This window comes from Cynoglossus semilaevis, chromosome 4, assembly GCF_000523025.1.
Source record: "Cynoglossus semilaevis isolate Cse_v1.0 chromosome 4, Cse_v1.0, whole genome shotgun sequence".
NCBI lineage: Eukaryota > Metazoa > Chordata > Actinopteri > Pleuronectiformes > Cynoglossidae > Cynoglossus > Cynoglossus semilaevis.
The window spans coordinates 18,667,822-18,688,851 of NC_024310.1; the positions used below are offsets into that span (position 1 = coordinate 18,667,822).

General features: G+C 40.0%; 1 protein-coding gene across 5 annotated transcripts in view; it reads right to left on the reverse strand.

Moving 5' to 3' along the window:
- Positions 1-21,030, reverse strand: part of gria4a (glutamate receptor, ionotropic, AMPA 4a) — a 99,620-nt gene that overhangs the window by 43,480 nt on the left and 35,110 nt on the right. For all 5 annotated transcript variants that reach the window (XM_017032058.2, XM_017032059.2, XM_025054939.1 and 2 more), the window contains exons 3-7: positions 13,838-14,077; positions 8,511-8,563; positions 8,095-8,226; positions 3,297-3,350; positions 1,489-1,647 (exon numbers count right to left, since the gene is read on the reverse strand). In XM_017032058.2, the coding sequence (XP_016887547.1) occupies positions 1,489-1,647; positions 3,297-3,350; positions 8,095-8,226; positions 8,511-8,563; positions 13,838-14,077 (638 nt within the window). The remainder of the gene's footprint in view (positions 1-1,488; positions 1,648-3,296; positions 3,351-8,094; positions 8,227-8,510; positions 8,564-13,837; positions 14,078-21,030) is intronic.

Sequence of the window (21,030 nt, forward strand, 5' to 3'; positions counted from 1 at the left end):
GTTACAACGTGGACACCTGCGGGTTATAAAAAAATGCGGCCTATATATATATGTACAATTATTTATTTATTTATTAATTTAGTGGGTGTGGCTTATATTCAGGTGTGCTCAATAGTCCAAAAATTACGGTAGTTTCTTTTAAGGTGCCATACCAGACACGTTGTACTCTAAACTTGACTCGACTAAAGTCAAACTATACTTAGCTTAATTGACTAAATCGGAATTAAAACTTAGTTACCGTTTAGTCAAAGGGCTAAGACTAACTCAAAATTGGCTGTTAGCCCCCCCCCCCTGCAAACAAACATTGATTTCTTTTCTAGACTGACGTCATCTAAAACAATGTTTTCTCACTATTTAAAAAACAAAGAGTAAAAATGCTTATAAAATGTTTTATTGTAAGAACATTATTAAAGAAACTAAGGAAAGGTGCGATCCTTAAAAAGTAAAAGTGCACTCGAACGTGAAAATGATGAACAGTGCGAGTGATCATACTGAGAGAACACTCAAGTTTAGCCCAGAGTTAATTATCGCTTTGCTCGGTCACTGATAGTTTTATTACACTTCAGTGAAATCCCCGGGCTCAGAAAAGCTCATTTTAAGGGACATAAATTTAGAAAAGCTGGGTTAAGAGTTTATTAATGATGGGCAAAAAAAAAAAAAAAAAAAATCAGGCCTAGTAAAAAGCTCTTTGCTGCAAAAAAGGACAAATCCCGATCGTGCTTTTCATACAGCACATTATTAGTTCTACTTGGCCCGGGGCTATGAGTTGGCCCAAGGCTAACTGAGCACAGTTTTATGCATATTGCCAATTACCCTAGAGCAATTCCAAGGCATCTGTTGACATGAGTGATATCTGCTGTTCTGTGATCCTGGAAAATCATAAAAAAAAGTGGATTTCTTTCCTTTTCTTTTTTGTGAATACATGAATCCAACGCTTGGATTCGTAAGGACGTCTGTTGACACACCGCATACGTAAACATTAAGGGACAACAGCCAGCATCTGCTAATGACAACTCATCAGCTTAGTCTGTGAGAGATGTTGATGAGTTCATTACCACAGGTCCTGGGTGAAGGATGGCGAGTCATTAAGGCGGGGAAAAAAAAAAATCACGTCACCTTTTCCTTCTTCTGAATTTGCATGTCGTGTGCGTCCGCGTGTGAGCCCGAGCCAGAGACGAAGGGCACAAACAGCTGCACGCTGATGTACTTTTAATAGGTAGGTGGACGCGTTTCCAATTAATATAGGCTCAAATCAACCACACTTGGCTGCAGGTCAGCGGTCTGTCAATGGAGTTGTCGATGGGTGGAGAAGACGAGACGAGGAGAGCGGTTTATGTTTCAGAAGTGGATTTCCAGGGAAGACGATAAGGAAGAGGTCGGGAATAGTGGTAATAAAAGAAAATGTGAATGTATTTATGTGTAAATGGTTTATATCACGGGTTTTTTTAATGTGTGTGTGTTTGAGTATTCACGGCCATGCTTTATCACCTTAGGTGGACTGTCAGAGCCTGGGTACTCCCTCTGATCCAGTTTGTTCCAGCGCTGCATCAATTTAATGACTATGGGCTTGCTGAAATCCACCAGCTGGAACCCAGTCACGTTTGCACCACCATGCATGAACCTCTCCAGAGATATGTCCTTAAAGCCCTGGGACGGAGAGACAGAAAGACATTTATAGAGAAGAAATTTCACATTTAGAAAAAAAACTAGGTTTGTGACCAAAAGCTCTCGATAAAAATTTCGAACCGGTGTATGCGTTTTCATCACACTCGGTTTTTATCCCCAGTTAACATGGAGCCATTTCCGCCTCATAAAGTGAGACAGTTGTGATGAACGATCATGTTTAAAAGAGTGTGCAGACATGTCAGAGCTGGGCTGGTGTGAGAGATGCAAATGGCTGAAACCTCTGAGAGCCTGTGCCGCTTCACTCGCACTCAGCGGCCAAAATTTATTTTTTTTATTTTCTGCCTCAGCATACCACAGAGGACTGCTGTTGAACAGATTTTAGGGATTAAGGCTGCAGCAATATTTCATTTACTGACATGGGCTGTGACAGCATCTTACAGCTGTGACTCTGCCAAACGAGAACAAATGGGAATAAGCAAAAATCTAATGAAAGGGGGAAAATGGGGGGAAAAAAGCATTGGGTTTTTAAAAAAAAAATTGGATTCCTGCAAATTGACAACCTTTACAACTGTTTCTTTTTTTTCCGCAAACCATAACTACACATTCTAACTAATCAAAATGGTAAAAATCTAATTGAAGAGAATTAGACCATTTGGTCAGAATAAAATATAGGCACGCGCAGCACAAGGCTTCATTCAAATGCTCAGAAAATACTACAAAAAAACTGCAGTTCAGTGTCTTACTGACCTTGTGGGTAGTTTAAATGAGTAGCTTGTCAGTTTGAAGGTGTTTTAACGTCAGGGATGAAGATACTGTAGCAGTAGAACCTACTGCAATAGTTTTTCCGTGAGGATATGTGCAAAAGCACGTGCAGTCGCAGCATTGTGCTGAATACACTGACGTCTTTTCCCAGATGAGAACTTCTCAAATAGTGGGGCGGGACCCCTGGGGTGGGCGCGGTTTATTATTATTAATTATTTTTGTGGGAAAATAATTAAGAACCACTGATCTAAATTAACATCACAGTGGCCAGATGAGGCGTTTGCACCTCAACAAGTCACTTTCCGTTAACCTGTACGTATTTCAACTAACAACCCAGACAACTAACAGTTCAACAACACTCGGTTTACCACTAGAACCGCCGAGATTCCGAAACTACTTGAACAGCCGCGTTCTGACCTTCTAAACTCTATAATCGCTCAAGATACCTTCCCAAATGAAAGATAAAAGGATTAATGTTGTTATGATATCTTCAAAACCACAAAATAACAAATGTGTATTTTAACACATTTAACATTCACATTAGCGTAAATTCACGGCATTGCGTTTATTCAAAGCGGCGTAATCAGCGATAAAACCGCGATAATGGATACAGTATAACCGTATTTGATTAGGAAATATTTTAACACTGAGAACAAGAATAACAATAAACTCAAAATTACACCGATATATATTTGAACTATTTACATTGACGTTCTCACAGCTAAGACATGTGATTTGTTTTCTTGTTGTTGTACAGTTACCACAAAACGGTTTGTGGCATTTGCAGCAGGTGTCGAAAGTTTTTGGTTGTAACTTTTTCTAGTCTAAGTCGGTAGCATTGTGTAGCCGTTAGCATGCCTGCCTTAGAAGCAGAGAGTAGATACATATACACATAAACATATACCTACCAGGTTGGCTATGATGTAATGGAAACCTTTGACATGTTTCCCCACACTGACAGCCTGGAGACAGAAAGAGAACAGAGAAAGAATTGTTTTTCACGGACATGAGACATGAAGCATTTAAAATCAACTAAGCGCCGCTGCTTTAATTAGGTTCCAGTGCTCAAGGCACGGAACTAATAGTACAGATGATTGACTCCCTCGAACAAATGGATCACTTGTTCTGCAAACATTGCAGGGACAACACTTATTTTGCAATGATGTTTGGGGAAATGATAAATGGTTTATGTACAATTATCTACTGAATCAAATATCAGAAATATTGTTGGTGACGTTTCATCTATGACACTGCACTGTTTGGATGGATGGATGGATGGATGGATGGATGGATGGATGGATGGATGGATGGATGGATGGATGGATGGATGGATGGATGGATGGATGGATGGATGGATGGATGGATGGATGGATGGATGGATGGATGGATGGATGGATGGATGGATGGATGGATGGATGGATGGATGGATGGATGGATGGATGGATGGATGGATGGATGGATGGATGGATGGATGGATGGATGGATGGATGGATGGATGGATGGATGGATGGATGGATGGATGGATGGATGGATGGATGGATGGATGGATGGATGGATGGATGGATGGATGGATGGATGGATGGATGGATGGATGGATGGATGGATGGATGGATGATAGATGATAGATGATAGATGATAGATGATAGATGATAGATGATAGAGGATGGATGGATGGATGGATAGATGGATGGATGGATGGATGGATGGATAGATAGATGATAGATGATAGATGATAGATGATAGATGATGGATGGATGGATGGATGGATGGATGATGGATGGGTGGATGGATGGATAGGTGGATGGATAGAATGATAAATAGATAGATGGATGGATAGATGGATAGATGGATAGATGGATAGACGGATGGATGGATGGATGGATGGATGGATGGATAGATAGATGGATGGATGGGTGGATGGATAGATGGATGGATGGATGGATGGATGGATAGATAGATGATAGATGATAGATGATAGATGATGGATGGATGGATGGATGGATAGATAGATGGATGGATGGATGGATGGATAGATGGATGATAGATGATGGATGGATGGATGATAGATGGATGGATGGATGGATGATGGATGGATGGATGGATGGATGGATAGATGGATAGAATGATGGATGGATCGGTGATACTTAAAAAAATAATAAAATCCTTTGGATTAAGTTCCATTTATTGATGTTTTTGTGTCTTATTGTTCTGCTCCAACACTGAGTTCGTGCAGGGCTCGTGTCATCATCCTGTCCAACGGGACTGAGTAAACTGAGGAGATGAAATATAGCATTGTTGTGACCCCTGCATGGATCTACTTAATTAAGAGTTTGTTGCTGTTTCTCTCAGCCACACATCTCAGCAGTGATGCCCTGGCTCAGACACAGACACTGCAGCTGGCAAACGCAGACAAACAGAGCAGTGTCTGCCTCAAAGCCGGGGGAGAGCTAATGGTGGAGGCGCACAGTCCAATCTGATGCGAGTGGGAGTAAGTGTGTATGTGTGTGTATTCGGTTACACACAAGCAATGCCAATTAGGGACCGCCTGTCAGTCTGTCTGCGACGCTGTGTTTGCTGTTGGTGTGTGAATGGAGCTCCATTTACAGTATGTCTGGTGTTTAATTGTGTGTTTGTCTGAGGAGATCAGTTCATGTCTGTCACCATCATTTACAGCACTTTACACACACGGCCGTGACTAGATGTGGATAAGTTACATTTAGCCCTTTAAGGTTTTCTGTTAGACATGTATCTTCATTCATAAAATTATTTTTCAAAGAATTTAAGGAGTGTAGTTTTCTACAGTACATACTGTATTTAAGACTTTTTTAAAAAAATATATTTTATATCGTTCTGTGCGGTACTTTTTTCTCTTCTGGTCATTGAATTTGTCAGATGTGGCAGAACTAATGGGACATAACACTTTTTAATTTTATTTGGCACCAAACCATTAACCAAATATAACGTGATAGAAAGTACATTTTAAAGATTAAATATCATTATATTCATTTTGCCCTCATGCACCCTGCAAGTCTAAGGATGCATTGCCTAAATGTCCTTTGCCTGTCCAAACTCTGGACATAGCATATTTCTCCACTAGTTATTACCCGTCATGGTAACAATTTTTTTTTTATTATTCATAATGTAGGTTTTTGTGGACATCTTATATTTTGATATATATATTTATATTTATATTTTGATATCTTATTTCTAATACAATATTATATTTTTAAGAGATCCTAGAAGGTTTTATTTACTTGGGTTTAATTTCACACACACACACAGACACACAGATACGCAATATTATTGGCCGATACTAGAATAAGCATGTTATATTAGTTAACATTATTGAATTTTCCTCCAACAATGAGAACCAATAACGCAGTGCTTGGTTTTAGCCCAGGTGATGTGACCTAAAAATAGTTTTGTAGTGAACATGAATTATTGTCATGGTGACACGAAATGAAATGGATCCTCTGCCATTTTACCCAAACGGCTGCGTATATTGGTATTGGTTAATATTGGAGTCGGAAATGAAGTGTTTGGACAAAAGCTGGCATATCAGATATCGGCAAAAAGTTAATATTGGACATCCCATATATACGTATATATAAATATACAGTGGACCTCAGAGATACAAGTTTAATGCGATCCACAACAGCACTCGTGTGTCGATCCACTCGTATCTAGATCAAATTTTCCCCCTTAAAAAAATAAAAATAAAAACCAATTAATTTGCTCCAGCCCTCCAGTAATATACTATTAACTTGTCCCCCATCTAAAGATCAAAACAAAGATATAAACAAATATATTTATAATATAAAATAATAATAATGAAGAAAACATTTTATATTATTATTGTTATAAAAATGGGTAAAATAACCAAGTGAGGGACAGAGAGCGAGACAGCGAGTGTCAGGGCCACTAAGGTAAGACAAGGATTATATTTTTTATTTTATTTCATTAAACACTAAAGGTTCACTAAACGACCTCCGCAGCTGCTTTTGGCATCAGAGCTCACGACTTCCCCATGCCGTACGACTGAATGGATGAACTCGTAACTACATATTTCCTCGTCTTACGAGCAAAATCTTGCAATAGCTGCAAGACTTGTAACATGGAATACTCATATTCTGGGAAGCTCGGAATATATGGCCAATCTTAATCCCCATCCTCCAATCTGACTCTAATTATCTTTCTAGCACCAAACATAAACATTAAACTTCTCTGAGTATGCAGACCTATTTTTATTTTAAGGGAACGTTTAACAAGAGGAAGGAAAATATGACGTTTGTTCTTTCTGTGTTCCCAGAATCATGGAGTTATCCTTTCCCCACAGTGTTAGTTATACCAAACACACACACACACACACACACTCTTAACACAAGTGAAACATTCGAACCAAGCCAGACAGTCCACATAATAAGCCTGGACAAGCATACGGTGTAAGAGCGTGGGCCCATGTGAGCGTGGGCGAAGTTTAAATTCTGAGTGGACGGTTTCCTGCAGAACCGCACTGATGTGAATGTCGGGGAAGTCACATTTTTCATTCAACAGCTCCAGGGGAAATCTCAAACCTTGTTTTCTTTCCAGATGTCAAAAAGAATAAAGAGTGCTGCGGCAGCTCTCTGATTGGAGCAGACAGCAGGCAGACCGACACGAGTATGACTGTTGGAGAAAAAGTCCCCGGTGCAGGCTGCGCTGGTCTGTGATGTAAAACAACCTCTAATTGTTTTTAATATGCTCAGGGAGTCTCGTTTTCATTACTTAACAAAAGCCTTTTTAGCATGATGTGGTTAAACGTGTTGGTAATGTGTCAGCGTCGTTGGCTGCTAAGTGGTCCTAAAATCGGGGTCATCGGTGATGTAATCTCCACTCTGAATGACGACCGAAGTCGGACAACGTAAAGGTGCAGCAGACAGCGCAATGTAAAAGAAAATAAAAAAAAAATTAAAAAAAATCTATTGAATTAAACACAGCAACTATTGTTAATTACAGCTACTGTAATTGGAACTAGTGTTAATTTAAACATACATTGACTTTTATTTTATTAACAATACATGCGCTTGTTGTTGTTTGACTGCTTATTGTATATTTATATTGTTTATTATTTTGGTGGTAAAACAATCCTATGGTACATTTGGAGAAACAACCAATATTCTGACATCACAACAGAATACTGGGACACCACGTCACTCACATGGAGCCCACATACCGTCAACACCTTGTCCACATTTCGTCTTCTTTTTTTTAAATTTAAAAGCAATTATAATTTATAACATTGATATTGTTTTCTATCGTACAAGACCATCTGTACCAACTATATATGGTGGAAGGGGCCAGAATTTCTGAACAGACACCTTGGGGGCGGGACAAATTCAATTAAAAATCTTACATTATTATTTGATGTTTATTTTGGAATCGGTCCAGATTGGACGGTTAAGTGGCCTTAAATCGGCCTGCGGGCCGCCGGTTGATGGTCACTGACTGTATATTTCCGCAACCATTGGAGCCCTTTGGTGATGTTGGCTGTGGATGCTTTTTATGAACAGTCTATAACATACATTTCCACTGTCACCTGATGTCCCTGAAGGTGTGCCGCGACCCATAGATTGGGAATCTATAATGTGCAAAGACTTCAACTTCTCAACCTCTGTTGTTACATTTGCCTGCTGCTTCTGGTTAAGTTTATCTTGTCAGAAACATTACCTGCTCTAGGATGTTCTGTAATCTCTCGGGCTCCAGATCAATGACGTATTTCCTCTCTTGACGTCGATCCAGATCCTCAAGGAGGCGACGATACGCTGCCTCATTGAAACTCTCCACACAGATCGCGCTCACCTGAGTTGACACACATAGAATATATATATATATATATATAGAACAGAACGTGTTGATATAGTCATAGCATCAAAGACGAAGGTAATTCATAAAGGAGAAACCCAACAAGCAGGACATCAATAGTTTGTTTGTGTTACTAAAAATAAAAAAAACCTGAGTACAATAACGTGAACACATCGTGTATTTAGTCCTAACTACGCGCAGGCGACTGAGGTGAATATGAGTGTTCAGTGCTCATTCAGCATCTTTTCTCACAAAGTGTGAGTGTCTGTGCGTGTCCTCACCTGCCATCCGTTTTGCCCCGCTCTCTCCATAATTGCCTGCAGAATTGCATAACCTAGACAACAAGAGGAAAGGGAACAAAGACAGAAGGAAACACTTTAAAGCGGCGTGTGGAGGCTGCGGTCGGCACACAGATCTTTGGAGAATATGAACAAGTTTTAAGACTTTGAGTGTATGTGGAAATTCTGAAGGCTGTTCATTGTCGACTCTCACAGGCCAAGATTCTGGGGCGGGGAAAAAAAAAAGTGAATCACCCACGGAACTAGACTGTGGTCGTGTAATTGGTTGAAGTGACATTTAAATTAAAATGGATCTTAGGAGAACAAGATTTTTAGACGTGAACTTTGACTTGAAAACTTGAAACTCATCGGGTAGCTTCATGAACACACACTTTTGTATAATGGCAAGGCAATTTGTAACGAATACCTGATCAGAGTTTTGAAAAAGACGTGTTTGGATCATTGAGTAAGAGTATAAAAATTGAATTAGTATGACTATAGTCTCCGTGCCCCTTACCAGGGGTGATAAGAGGAGGTAAATAACTGCCATAGTGAACAGTAAGGCGTGTGCATACTGTCGTACTGTTAGACTTTTGCTCTCAAGTATATGTTATCTAAAAACTCCAAAAACAGTTTCAAGTAAAAACGACAAATACAAATATATACTGTCTTAATATTTGCATAAATATGTGTGTCCATGTGTTCACAGCTGCACTCTTCAGGCGTCTGCTTTTATATTACCTAAAGTCTCAATTACCCTTTTTTGTTTTCCTCCAGTTCATACTTCTACTTATATATAAAATACTCTGTCATCTCCAAACACGATGACAAGAATCCATCTTTTTTTTTTTTCCAACAGCAAATTCCACCAGTGCTTGTTTTACCCAAACATGTTCAGCACCACCCCCACATATTCCTCTGCCACTCCTCATACAACAAGTGTTATATACTGTAAATCCTATTGTGTTTACACTTCTGGTTTCTCCTTTACTCTATTTTCTGTCCCCTGGTTCTTTCTCCATTTCAAAGGATTACATTGCAGTACTCCAGAGGACCGCAAAAAGGAGAAGTAGGTAGTTATATATTGTATTTATATGCTTTAAACCTGACGTCACGAGACTCCTTACCTGCCGTTTGCACTCACTAATCTAATTTGTCCTTTGAAGCACTTTGCTCATTTTCTCCTACATCCTTTATCGACCTAACCTGCTGTACATCTATTTCCAAGATGGTTCACAAAACAAACAAAACAGATTTAAAGACTAGGCACCGCTGTGAAATATATGTTGACTATATGACTACGTACATGTTTCCTGTCTCCATGAATTATTAATGATGTTGGCTTTCTGTTCTTCTTTCGTTGTAGCCTGTGTTCGGTTCGCTCCATCAGTAAATTCATTTTTCTTCCTAAAACACGTACATGCGTTTAGCTACTCTATCTGAATGTACATGTTTGTTTGTTGTTTTTTTTTGTTTTACTGTGCTGTGGTCTGTGTGTGTTTGGCAAAGCAGAGCAGGCCGCAGAAAAAAAGATTACAACATTACTGTTTACCATTTTCCAGCACATTACCAGCAGCAGGTCCTAATGGGAGTCTGAAATGAAGGGTCCTGCCCGTGGTCAAGTCAGCAGTGAACACAGGACAAACTATGTATTCATACATTTTTCATCCTTGTTTCCCTGTTTTTATTTTCTTCCTCCAATCTCTATCCACCCTCCCGCCCCTCCACTACGTACAGGACATCTTGCAAGGCTCAAGATATCTCTGATTTTCATTCCCCCTTCATGCCTTTTCTGTAATCTCCCTCCTGTCCCTTCCCCATTTACCTCCCCCTCCCTCCCTCTCTCTCTCTCTTGCCCCTGCCCTTGTCTTTGCCTCCCTTCATTTCATGAATAAATTTCCACATTTTCTTTTTCTTTTTTTTTTTTTTTGCTGTTCCACCGACTGTACTTTTCCCAACTGTCCCTTCTATGTCCCCCTATTTATTCCTTTATTCTCTCTTGGTACCGACACAGATAACCTGGAGCCTTTAGGTAGTCTGGTAGACACAGACACAAAACTACACACAGTACACACATGATACAGCACAGTGATTCCCACACACACAGGACTTATCTGGCATTTAGGGACATTGGCCCTGCAAATCTGCCCTGTGGCAGACAAGTAGTTGTTTATGCAGTTTGTGTGTGTGTGTGTGTGTGTGTGGTTCCTAATAGGAGAGAGAAAAAGAGAGAGTAAAAGACAAACCCAGGAAATAAGGGGCAGGGGCGTAGACTGGACGAAGGACTACTTTTAATATCTGTAATACTTGAAAGCAGGAAAATAAAATGTGATATGGATTTTTTTTTTTTTCGTTTTTGTTTTACAAAATAGTGCATAATAATACTTAGCTGAACTGTAAAGTGTATTGTTTGGACAGTGGAAAGCAGATTATAGGAGCTAATAAAATGCCAGATTATGGGAGCTAAGAAAATGCCAGATTATGAGTTAATACAATACCAGATTATAGGAGCTAAGAAAATGCCAGATTATAGGAGCTAAGAAAATACCAGATTATAGGAGCTAAGAAAATGCCAGATTATGGGAGCTAAGAAAATGCCAGATTATAAGAGCTAATACAATACCAGATTATAGGAGCTAATAAAATACCAGATTATAGGAGCTAATGTTATGACAGATTATGGGAGCTAATAAAATGCTAGAATATAGACGCTAGTATAATGCCGGAAGGAGCTAATATAATGCCAGATTATAGGAGTTTTACAAAATGTCATATTATAGGGGCTAATAAAATGCTAGATTATGGAAGCTAATATAACGCCAAATTATAGAAGCTAATATAATGCCCAAGTATAGGAGCTAATATAACGCCAAATCATAGGAGCTAATACAATGCCAGATTATAGAGGCTAGTAAAATGCCAGACTATAGGATCTGATATAATGCCAGATTATGGGAACTAATAAAATCCCAGATTGTAGGAGCTGATATAATGCCAGATTATAAGAACTAATAAAATGCCATATTGTAGGAGCTAATACAATTCCAGATTATAGGAGCTAATATAATGCCAAATTATAGGAGCATATATAATGCCAGATTATGGGAGCTAATAAAATCCCAGATTATAGGAGCAAATAAAATGATAGATTATATGAGCTAATAAAACACCAGATTATAGGAGCCAAACAATATCCAATGTTTTGCCACTTAAAATATATTAATATTTAATGACCTACTGTAGCCTAACTGCTAGTCCACCAAAACGTATGTGAAAACCCTGGCACCCTGTCCCATCTGTAGCATACACGCTACAGCCTTGTGTTCAGGAGGTGCACCAAGAGGAAGCGATATTTCATTCTTATCAGCAGAATTGCTTTTCTAACACATTCTCTTTAGTTGTGTTAGCTACTGCTAAATGTCACTAAAGATCCCATTAAAGAAGAAGAAGACAGGTCATTTGAGGGAAGCAGCAGAAAGTCAATGGATCGGAGCTCATCTGTTCCCGGCGCTAATTCATGCTACTGTCCGCTACTGCACGGATGAGCCAGGATGATGTACACCAAGCACCTCAAGCGTCAAGCCTGGGTTCACTTCCAGCCCACAAACAACTAAAGTCTGGCCCTTGACTAGATTTTAGTACTAATTAAATTTGTCCCTGAGGTCATTTCTTTTTTTCTTAAAGGTTTGTGTTTTTTTTTTAGAAATTCCTGCTTTTAGTTTGTTATTTAAAAATAAGGGAACAAATAAACTGTACTAGTTTTTGTACTGTTGTATTGTAAATGATTTATCTTGAACAAAACATTTTTTTCTCAATTTTTTCACAAATATCTAGGTGTTTTTTTTTTTTTTTTTTGATTTCATCCAAAAACTAATGTGAATCACCCCAGCAGAAGACCGTTCTACGTGACTGATACTCAACTGTCGACGCTGAATTTAAGGTCGTTCTGTGATGACATGATTGTCTGCTATCAGTAAAAAAAAACTTGACCTGCGTAGCCATGCTGAAATAAATACTAACGCCTCAGTACGATGACAAGCAGTAGTCCTCGTCTTCCAACCTAATAGTTTAATGCAGTGATTTCTCAATCTTTCTCTGCAGCACCCCCTTTGGTTCATTAGAACATTTTCGTGCCCCTTCCAAAAAAACCAAACAAACAATAATAAAAAAAAGGACACTTGTTTTTAGAAACGGCCGACAGCAAAATCAAAAGTGAGAATTTAAAATAACGGCCTCCTTTGCGATATTATTATCAGATATTCATTTTACACCGCCTTCAACCGATCAGTTTTTGACAGTCTCTTGTTAACCGCGTTTACAGTAGTGGCCCCCTTGCAATGGCCATGTGCCCCCTATATGGGCCGTGCCCCCCCACTTTGAGAACCTTTCCTGAAAGAACACAATTTCTGTCACTAGACGATTCACGAATAGGGATTTCTATTTCTACTTGTTTTTAGTGTCTGTCTTTTAGTGTCCGAGTATTTCATTTTTAATGGGTTAGCCATGACCACGATAAAAAGTTGAGGAAGGCCCTAATAAGAAGAAATGTATTTTGCGACATCTCATCTTTTCTACACCCTAAATGGAAGATTTTACTTGTTTCAGTGCCACAGAAAATAATTAAAACTGTCCTTGTCCTCATGTTTTTGTCGAAGGAAGCAATTCTCGCGTGGAAACGTAGCCTGCAGAGCTACTCAGACAAGCTGAGGATACGTCGTGAAACAAATTTTATATTTATTTATTTTTTATAAAAAGACAACTTAAAATGCACCTCAGAAAAATGTACCTGATGACATTGAAAATGATCATTTTATTTCTTCTCTCCAGGTCTCTTTTTGGAAGCCCGCTTTCTACTCACATTTACCCATCAGTCACGCTGAACAAGAATCAGGACAAGCAAGTTGGCAAACATTTAGTAGAAATGGGCTATAAAGAAGATGAAGACGTAAAATAAGATTGAGCTTAACTTAAATTTTAGGAATGTTATTGCAGCAGATCATTCCCGAAAATCTTCTGATCCATGAAAGTTTTACGGCAAGGGACGAATGTTTTTATGTTTTTTTCACAATGCCATTTATGCGCAACAACAACAACAGAATAGGAGGAGAAATATGGAGCGAAAGCACAATCTCCAAGAGCCATAACCCAGGATTTATGAATCCATTGTTCTTGTGTTTTAAAGTCAGAGAAAGACCAATAAAAAATGTAAAAAAAAGAAGAGCCCAATAAAAAAATCCTAGAATGTTGGTACTCCTGAATGTGGTTTTTCAAAGAATCTCTACGACATTGTGCGTTGTAACGCCTCGCGTTGTTAAAAGGCATGCGTTTACCTCTGTCTGTGTCATAGAGGAAGACAAATCGACTCCAGTCGTAGTGGTCCAACAGTGACAGCAGAGCTCCTCTGATGGACGGCCGGAGCTGCAGGGTGAACTGGCCTTCTCCTTCGGTGGGGAAGCTGGGTGTCACGAGGCTGATGTGCAGGGCCCCACAGAACGACGTCAGCGTGTTCACGGAGCGCTTGTCGTAAAGGCCGAAAATGGCAAACACCCCTCGTGAATACTGAGAGCAAACTGTTGCAGCGATAGGAAGGAACAGGGAGAGGAGAGGAGAGGAGAGGAAAAAAAAGAAAACAAAAGAAAAGCCATTAGAGGACAAATGTTCAAATGATTACGGTATTCCACGTCTGCAGCATACATAATAAAAAAACATCTAAATGCTGGTTGCATCAGTACATGTTAAGTTCATCTTCTAACTCCACTTTAAATCCATTAGCACCACATATCGCAGGAAGTGATTTTGTTAGAATTGTATTTCTTTCCTCCTGAGAAATCATGAGACACACATTTTCCTGAAATTTTCATCTCTGCATTGAGTCATTCCCACAACTCAGCTTTTATAGAAAAAAATAAATAAAAGAAATTACACATTACCTCTGACATTTTGATACCTTAATATCCATTAACCTGGTGAGTCAGATCTGCAGCACCCAGAACATTTCTTTCATATCAGACACACGGCTCATCGTGATTTTACGAAATAAAATATTTCTGATTTGCTTTTTTCATTTATCTTGTGCACAAAAAGGCACTCGAGTCAAGTGCAACATTTCTAAAATGCAACGCCACTCTTAAAACTGCATTCACGTGAAATTCAATAACTTACTTTTTTTTTTACTGTTAATTCCTACCTGAGGCTTTGTTTTTCTTCTATACTCCTAATATTGTGTGTTTATATATATATATATATATATGTTCAGGTTCAATTCTGTTATTTTTACACAGACAGAAGAAAAGTCAAACTCCACACATCAGGTTTCACAGGATAATGGATCAAACCATTGGTGTTCTTCTAAACCAGGCATGGGCAAACCTTGGTCTGGGGACCAGATGCGGCCCGCTTGGCTTTTAAATCCGGCCCACCAACGTTGGGTGTTATTAATTTTTTATTTTAATTATCATTATACTTCTGCCTTTTCCCTGCGATGCCCACATTTCCCCAGAAGAGTGTGTAGAAAAGGCTGAAGCATTTTAACATTTTAGCCTTTATGCATGACTTTTACATGTCATTTACCCCAGTTTATCCCGACGCTTCATCTATCTGCTCCTGACGCGGCCCCCCCGTCAAATTTTAGGACCCCAGTTTGGCCCGCAAGTCAAAAGGTTTGCCCCAACCTGCAACATGAGACTCATTTTACAGTAAGTTTAGTCTTCTGTTTTTTTTTTTTGTTTTTTTTTTCAATGTTTCCTTGGACTTCAAATTTCTTTCAACACTCACTACAAACCAGTTACTACTGTTTATCTTTCCTTCTTTCTTTCTTTCTTTCTTTCTTTCTTTCTCCTCCCTGTGAATCCCATCGTCTCACACCACTCTTAACATTGTCTCATTTTTTAGTACTGACATCACTATCAATATTTTTCTTTTGGTCTTCCTGGACTATGGCTTTTCTCCTTTTCTCTTATAGGATTCAGAGTAATTTCGTTGTCTGCTTCAGGCCCCAGAGGGGCTGAACAGCGAGGGAGATGGAGATTTGATGGTTTTGTTTGCCACCATTGATCAAAAGCTGAGATCCCTGCACGCAGGACTCGGTCGAGCAAAACTCTAAAAAAGCTGTTGGTTGTGATTTGAGCCCAAAAATGTCCAATTCTTAGATTAGTAGACGTGGAGTCACAGTGCAATGAAAGTTTATTTCTTGGTGAATTTTTAAAGGGTTTTCTTTGACTCTTCTGAGCACAGAACAAGTTGAAAAGCTGAGACTAGGCATAACGACGGATGCTAAATGTATCGTCACAGTCGACAAACACACCTTGTTCATGCAAACAAAATTGGACAACAAAAACCTGTAAAAGTCCACACTATAATTTAGCGTTCAGACGAGGATACGCTCGACCAAAACCTTAGCCAGAGCAGAAAAAAAAACTGTCTTCTTGCAGAGGAAAACAACATTTTCCATCCATCATTGTCCACTTGTCCGGGACCGGGTCACAGGGGTAACAGTCTGAGCAGGGACACCCAGACTTCTCTCTCCTCAGACACTTCCTCCAGCTCCTCTGGGGGGACCCCAAGGCGCTCCCAGGCCAGCTCGGGCGTGTCCTGGGTCTTCCCCTAGGTCTGCATCCAGAGGGACAGGACCCTATCTCTAAGGGAGTGTCCTGCAACCCTGCGGAGAAAACTAATTTCGGCCACTTGTATCCGGGATCTTGTTCTTTCAGTCATGACCCAAGGGTCATAACCATAGGTGACGGTAGGGTCGTAGGTTGACCGGTAAATCGAGAGCTTTGCCTGGCCTTGCACTGGGGCGGTTTGCAGCCGAGTGTGAAGCCGCTGGGATGAGAATCAGCATGAGAATCAAGTCTGACGCCATGGTTCTCGACTGAAAAAAAAAAGTGGTTTGCACCCTCCAGGTTGGGGAAGAGATCCTGCCTCAGGTGGAGGAGTTTAGGTATCTTGTCTTTTTTATAACAGATAATCAAACTACAGTTCATTTTGGTCTGGCATACAGTAGGTGTTTTGTCAAATAGAAATTGAAGAAATTCAATCTTTTTGTTTTTATATCAGCCCTTGGGAGCGGAATTAGAAAATGAGCAGGGGAGCAAATACGGGGAAGGGGAGTTGATGTGTGATGAAACAGCCTGAAGCGCCCTTCGCTAAGTGTCGTCTTTTTTTTTTTAAACTTCTGAAAAAGTACTGCTCCAGGTGGAAAATGTGACACTTTTGTCTTCAAACTATTCCTCGCCGTCCTCCGGGGGCCTCCATTAGGGGTGAAGGGAATGCTTCAGCCTCCACCATTTTTCTGTGTTATTCTTTATTCATCTCTTTCTTTGGGCCTTTCTCCTATTTCCCTCTGTCCTCCGACCTCATCTTTGACATTCCCTTTCTAATCTCTGTACCACCCTCAAAGATGTTGTTCTGTTACCACTACCTTCAACGTCACAACAAATCCCATCATCGCCGTCACCCTACGGCCAGGCCGGACTGTGCCAGGTAGTGGCGTCAATGTAATAAAACAACAAAAAAAAAGCTTGCCCTAATAAAAATTTAATGAGTGGACGGGACCTGCAGCATGATGCATCATCACCACAGCTAGGGCACCTCCGTCTCCTTGGTGACCTTTAACTGTTGCCCTCCTCTCCGCTAATTTGACTTGTCAGGTTGTTTAACATGCAAATTCTCGACTTTGTTTTTTCTGCGACTTTCCTTTGAGCCGTCCTGGTCTGACGTAAGAGGCTAGCGCTGCACCTTCTGATGAAAATGTGCGATTGCGATCATTGTGAACAATGTTGCGATACGCGATTTCGATATAAATGAATGATGTCACGTGGTGTCTTAATGTACCAGTCAGCATTTTAAATATTAACTGTTTGACTCAGTTAGGGCCAATGAAGGTTTTAGAAAAACATATGACGTGGGACACAAAATAAACCCCTGAATGAGTAATGCGAAGAACAAATACCGAAACTGCTAACAGCTAACCAGGGCTAGCCGAGGCGTCACTGTGAGGCACACTCATTAGTTACAGTTAGGACACACAGAGCCCGAAGAACTGGCGAGAATGAAAGAAGAGTCCAAATGAAATAAAACTGTTGACACCGTGACGATCTTCCATGTCGCGGTTGATTTGAGCTGAGACGCTGAGTGCAGTGTGTTGAACACAGACTGGAGAGAAATGAGACGCTCTCTGTGCCTCAGTCATTTCAGCTGGAATGATAGCCGTCGTTCACTGCCTGCTATTTATTTTTAGCTGTTTAAGTTTATTCTCCGCATTTCAAACCTTTAGTTAAAAATGCGATAATGGAGATAAATCTCATAATATCGTGTTGTATGCTATCAGGCAATGTATTTATATGCGGAATAGCGGCTAAGGCAGTACTGCAAACTGTACCTCGGTACTGTGAACGGTTCCTGGTCTTTTGTGAAATTAAATGTCATTTAAAGGATTTGCTGCAGTGACTTAATCAGTTGAGGCAGCGAATGCACTAATGAACGACTCCTGATTCAATAATCAACAACGGGCTCCGAACGTCACTGCTGCTTTTAACTGTGAGTGTGATCAGCAGCGTCTGTCCATGTCTGTCTGTGTCTGTGTCTGTGTAAGCTACTGGAACAATAGACTTTTATTACAGTACCAGTGTCGCCTGGTAGCCAGGTGGGGAGAAGCATTATTAAGACAAGGGAAGACAAACAGTGGAGATCAACATCTGGCCGAGGCCACGGTGCCTCTGTGGATGTAATGTATAGTACTACACTGTAACATGAGCAGTGGTACGATGACAGAAACTCACTCATTGATTTCTTCACTCATCCACGCATCCATCCACGTGGCTGTTCATCCATAGATACGTCTTTTCCTCCAATTGTCCATCCATGCTTCAATTTATTCATCTATCCATCCTTCTGTCCTTTCATCTGTCCAACATTCTACAGTATCTGTCCATCCATCCATCTATTCATCCATACACCCACCCAACCATCCATCCATCCATCATCCATCCATCCATCCATCCATCTATTTATCCATGCAGTCACCTATTCATCCATCCATGCGAATGTTCATCCATCCATCTATTTTTCCATCTGTCCATCTGTTCATCCATCCATGTATCTGGTCATTCCTCCATACATGTCTTTTCCTCCATTTGTCCATCCATCCACCCATCTGTCCATTATCCATCTGTTTTTCAATTTGTCCCACATTCTATTAATTCATCCATCCATCTATCCCTCCCTCCATTCTTACATCTATCCATCCATCTATCCATCCATCCATCTATCCATCAATCCATCAATCCATCCATCCATCCATCTATCTATCCATCTATCCATCCATCCAGCCATCCATCCAATATGAGGTTATGTCCAAAAAAAAAGACGTGTAAAAAACAGCCCTGTTATTTTTACACATGATAATATATTTAATTTGTCCCCTAATTGGGGACATAAGTAAGGGGAATAAGTAAACTGGACATTTCAAACTATCCAACCATAGCTGTCATTTAGAGTATAAATGTCCGGCGTCTTGGTCAAATCGTAAAGGTCCAATGTGAGCTAAAGAGATGGACAGAATAAATAGCTACCTGCTGTCCGTCCGAGGAAACCGTTCTCTGGCGACAAACTAACAAAACCTGGAGATCAATATTTGTTCAATGAGCAATCTGACTTTTGAGAACATGGTCCATCAACGGAGGAGAAATTGCAGCGCTCTGTAAACAGAACCCGGTTTTTAGTAAAGGTAATCAAGGCGATAATTACCGGGAGAATTAAGCAGTTATACCAATGGCCAACGCGCAGCTGTAAATGGCGGGGAGGTTAATGGCTTCATCAGGCTCCGAGTGAGCTCCTTGGTGTCATTTTGTAAGAGGTATGATATATGATTAAACTGCACAATCGATCTGTCTGGCAAAGGAGTTCAGGCACCTTATGGATTTCATATCTGATCCTCTCTCCAACAAGCACATGGTTTACAAACTGTGCTGCGGGAGCATCATCAATAGGGCACTGATCGTGGGGAAGGGTTTGTGTGTGCTGTGTGTCAGTGTTGTGCTGTGTGTCAGTGTGCAGGGTTGTGGCTTTATGAATGAAGCCATTCATCCCTCTCTCTCTCTCTGCTTTCATTTTACTCTCCGTCCACTTTTGTTCTCCCTTTTCCATGAAAGTGCCACACACCGAGATAAGGGGCTTGGTTTTCGTTTTTCATTTTTCTTTAACAAAAAAAAAAAAAAAAAAATGTAGGCAACACAAGAGACGGGAAGAGCTAGAAAGAATGAGAAAAATCCACATGGGGCTCGACATTGACGACAGGGAATCTGCCAAGCAGACACCACACGCAGAAAGCAGCAGCGACTGGATACTGACAGCAGATATACACAAACTGCCAAAAAAGCAGTTTTTGCTCAGTGGGCGAGCAACGATCTACAAAAGGAGGGAAATTAGTTGTGAACTATAACACCTCTCTCTGTCTCTCTCTCTGTCTTCTCTGTATATGTAGTTGCAGTGTAGACACAGAGATATACACACACTGTGGCACAAAAGTCAGCCTCTGGAAGTGAATAATGTGTTGTCAAAGGTGAGGCACGCTAAGAAATGTTCCCTGTAGGTCATCTTTATCTCCGTTCTCTCTCTGTAACGCTGCGGGCCTCGTACCTCAGGCTGCGCGGATTTGTCGGGGATGTAAAATCATTTTAGTGACGTCTCATTAGTGTCTACAGATCATATCTTTTAGCGCAGCACCTTGTTTGGAACATCAAGTTTTTCTTGCCTCATCATACACGTTGTAACAACAGCCAGGCCTCGTTGGGTTTTTTTTCCCAGCAGACGAAAGAATAATTACAAAAAAAAAGCTGCTGAAGTTGCAGAAGTATTGCAGATATTTTTTTTTTTATTATTGTTTTTATAAGTCACAGACAGCGATTTCTGAAATATGAAGTGTGCTTTAGTTTTCCACACAAATAAGGGTCAGAGTTGGCAAAGTGGTAAAACCAATTCTTAAACTTGTAAATGAACAAGGAACTGAAAGCTTTGAAAAATATTATTTTTCCCTTCTTTAATATGAATCGCCATAGTCAATGTCTAAACTCAGCTGTACAGTACTTCAATATTTCATATATTTTTTGCTGTGTTCTACATCCCAATACGTTGCATTTTTTCAATATTCATTTTTCTACCCATTAAGGTATGCACACCATCCACTTCCCTTAAACATAATTATACAGTCTGATATAATTGATACAATTAATATCTGATAGAATTAAAATCAGTATGTGACATATTCTGACGTCAATCAGACACCAATAAGACAATAAATATTGTCTCTTATCATATCTTGAAACATAGATGGATAGATGATAGATGGATAAACAGATGGATAGATGGACGGATGGACAGATAGATGGATGGATGGATAGATAGATAGATAGATAGACAGATAGATGGACAGATGTATAGATAGACGGATAGATAGATGGACAGATGGACAGACAGACAGACAGATAGATAGATGGATAGATGGACAGATGTATAGATAGACGGA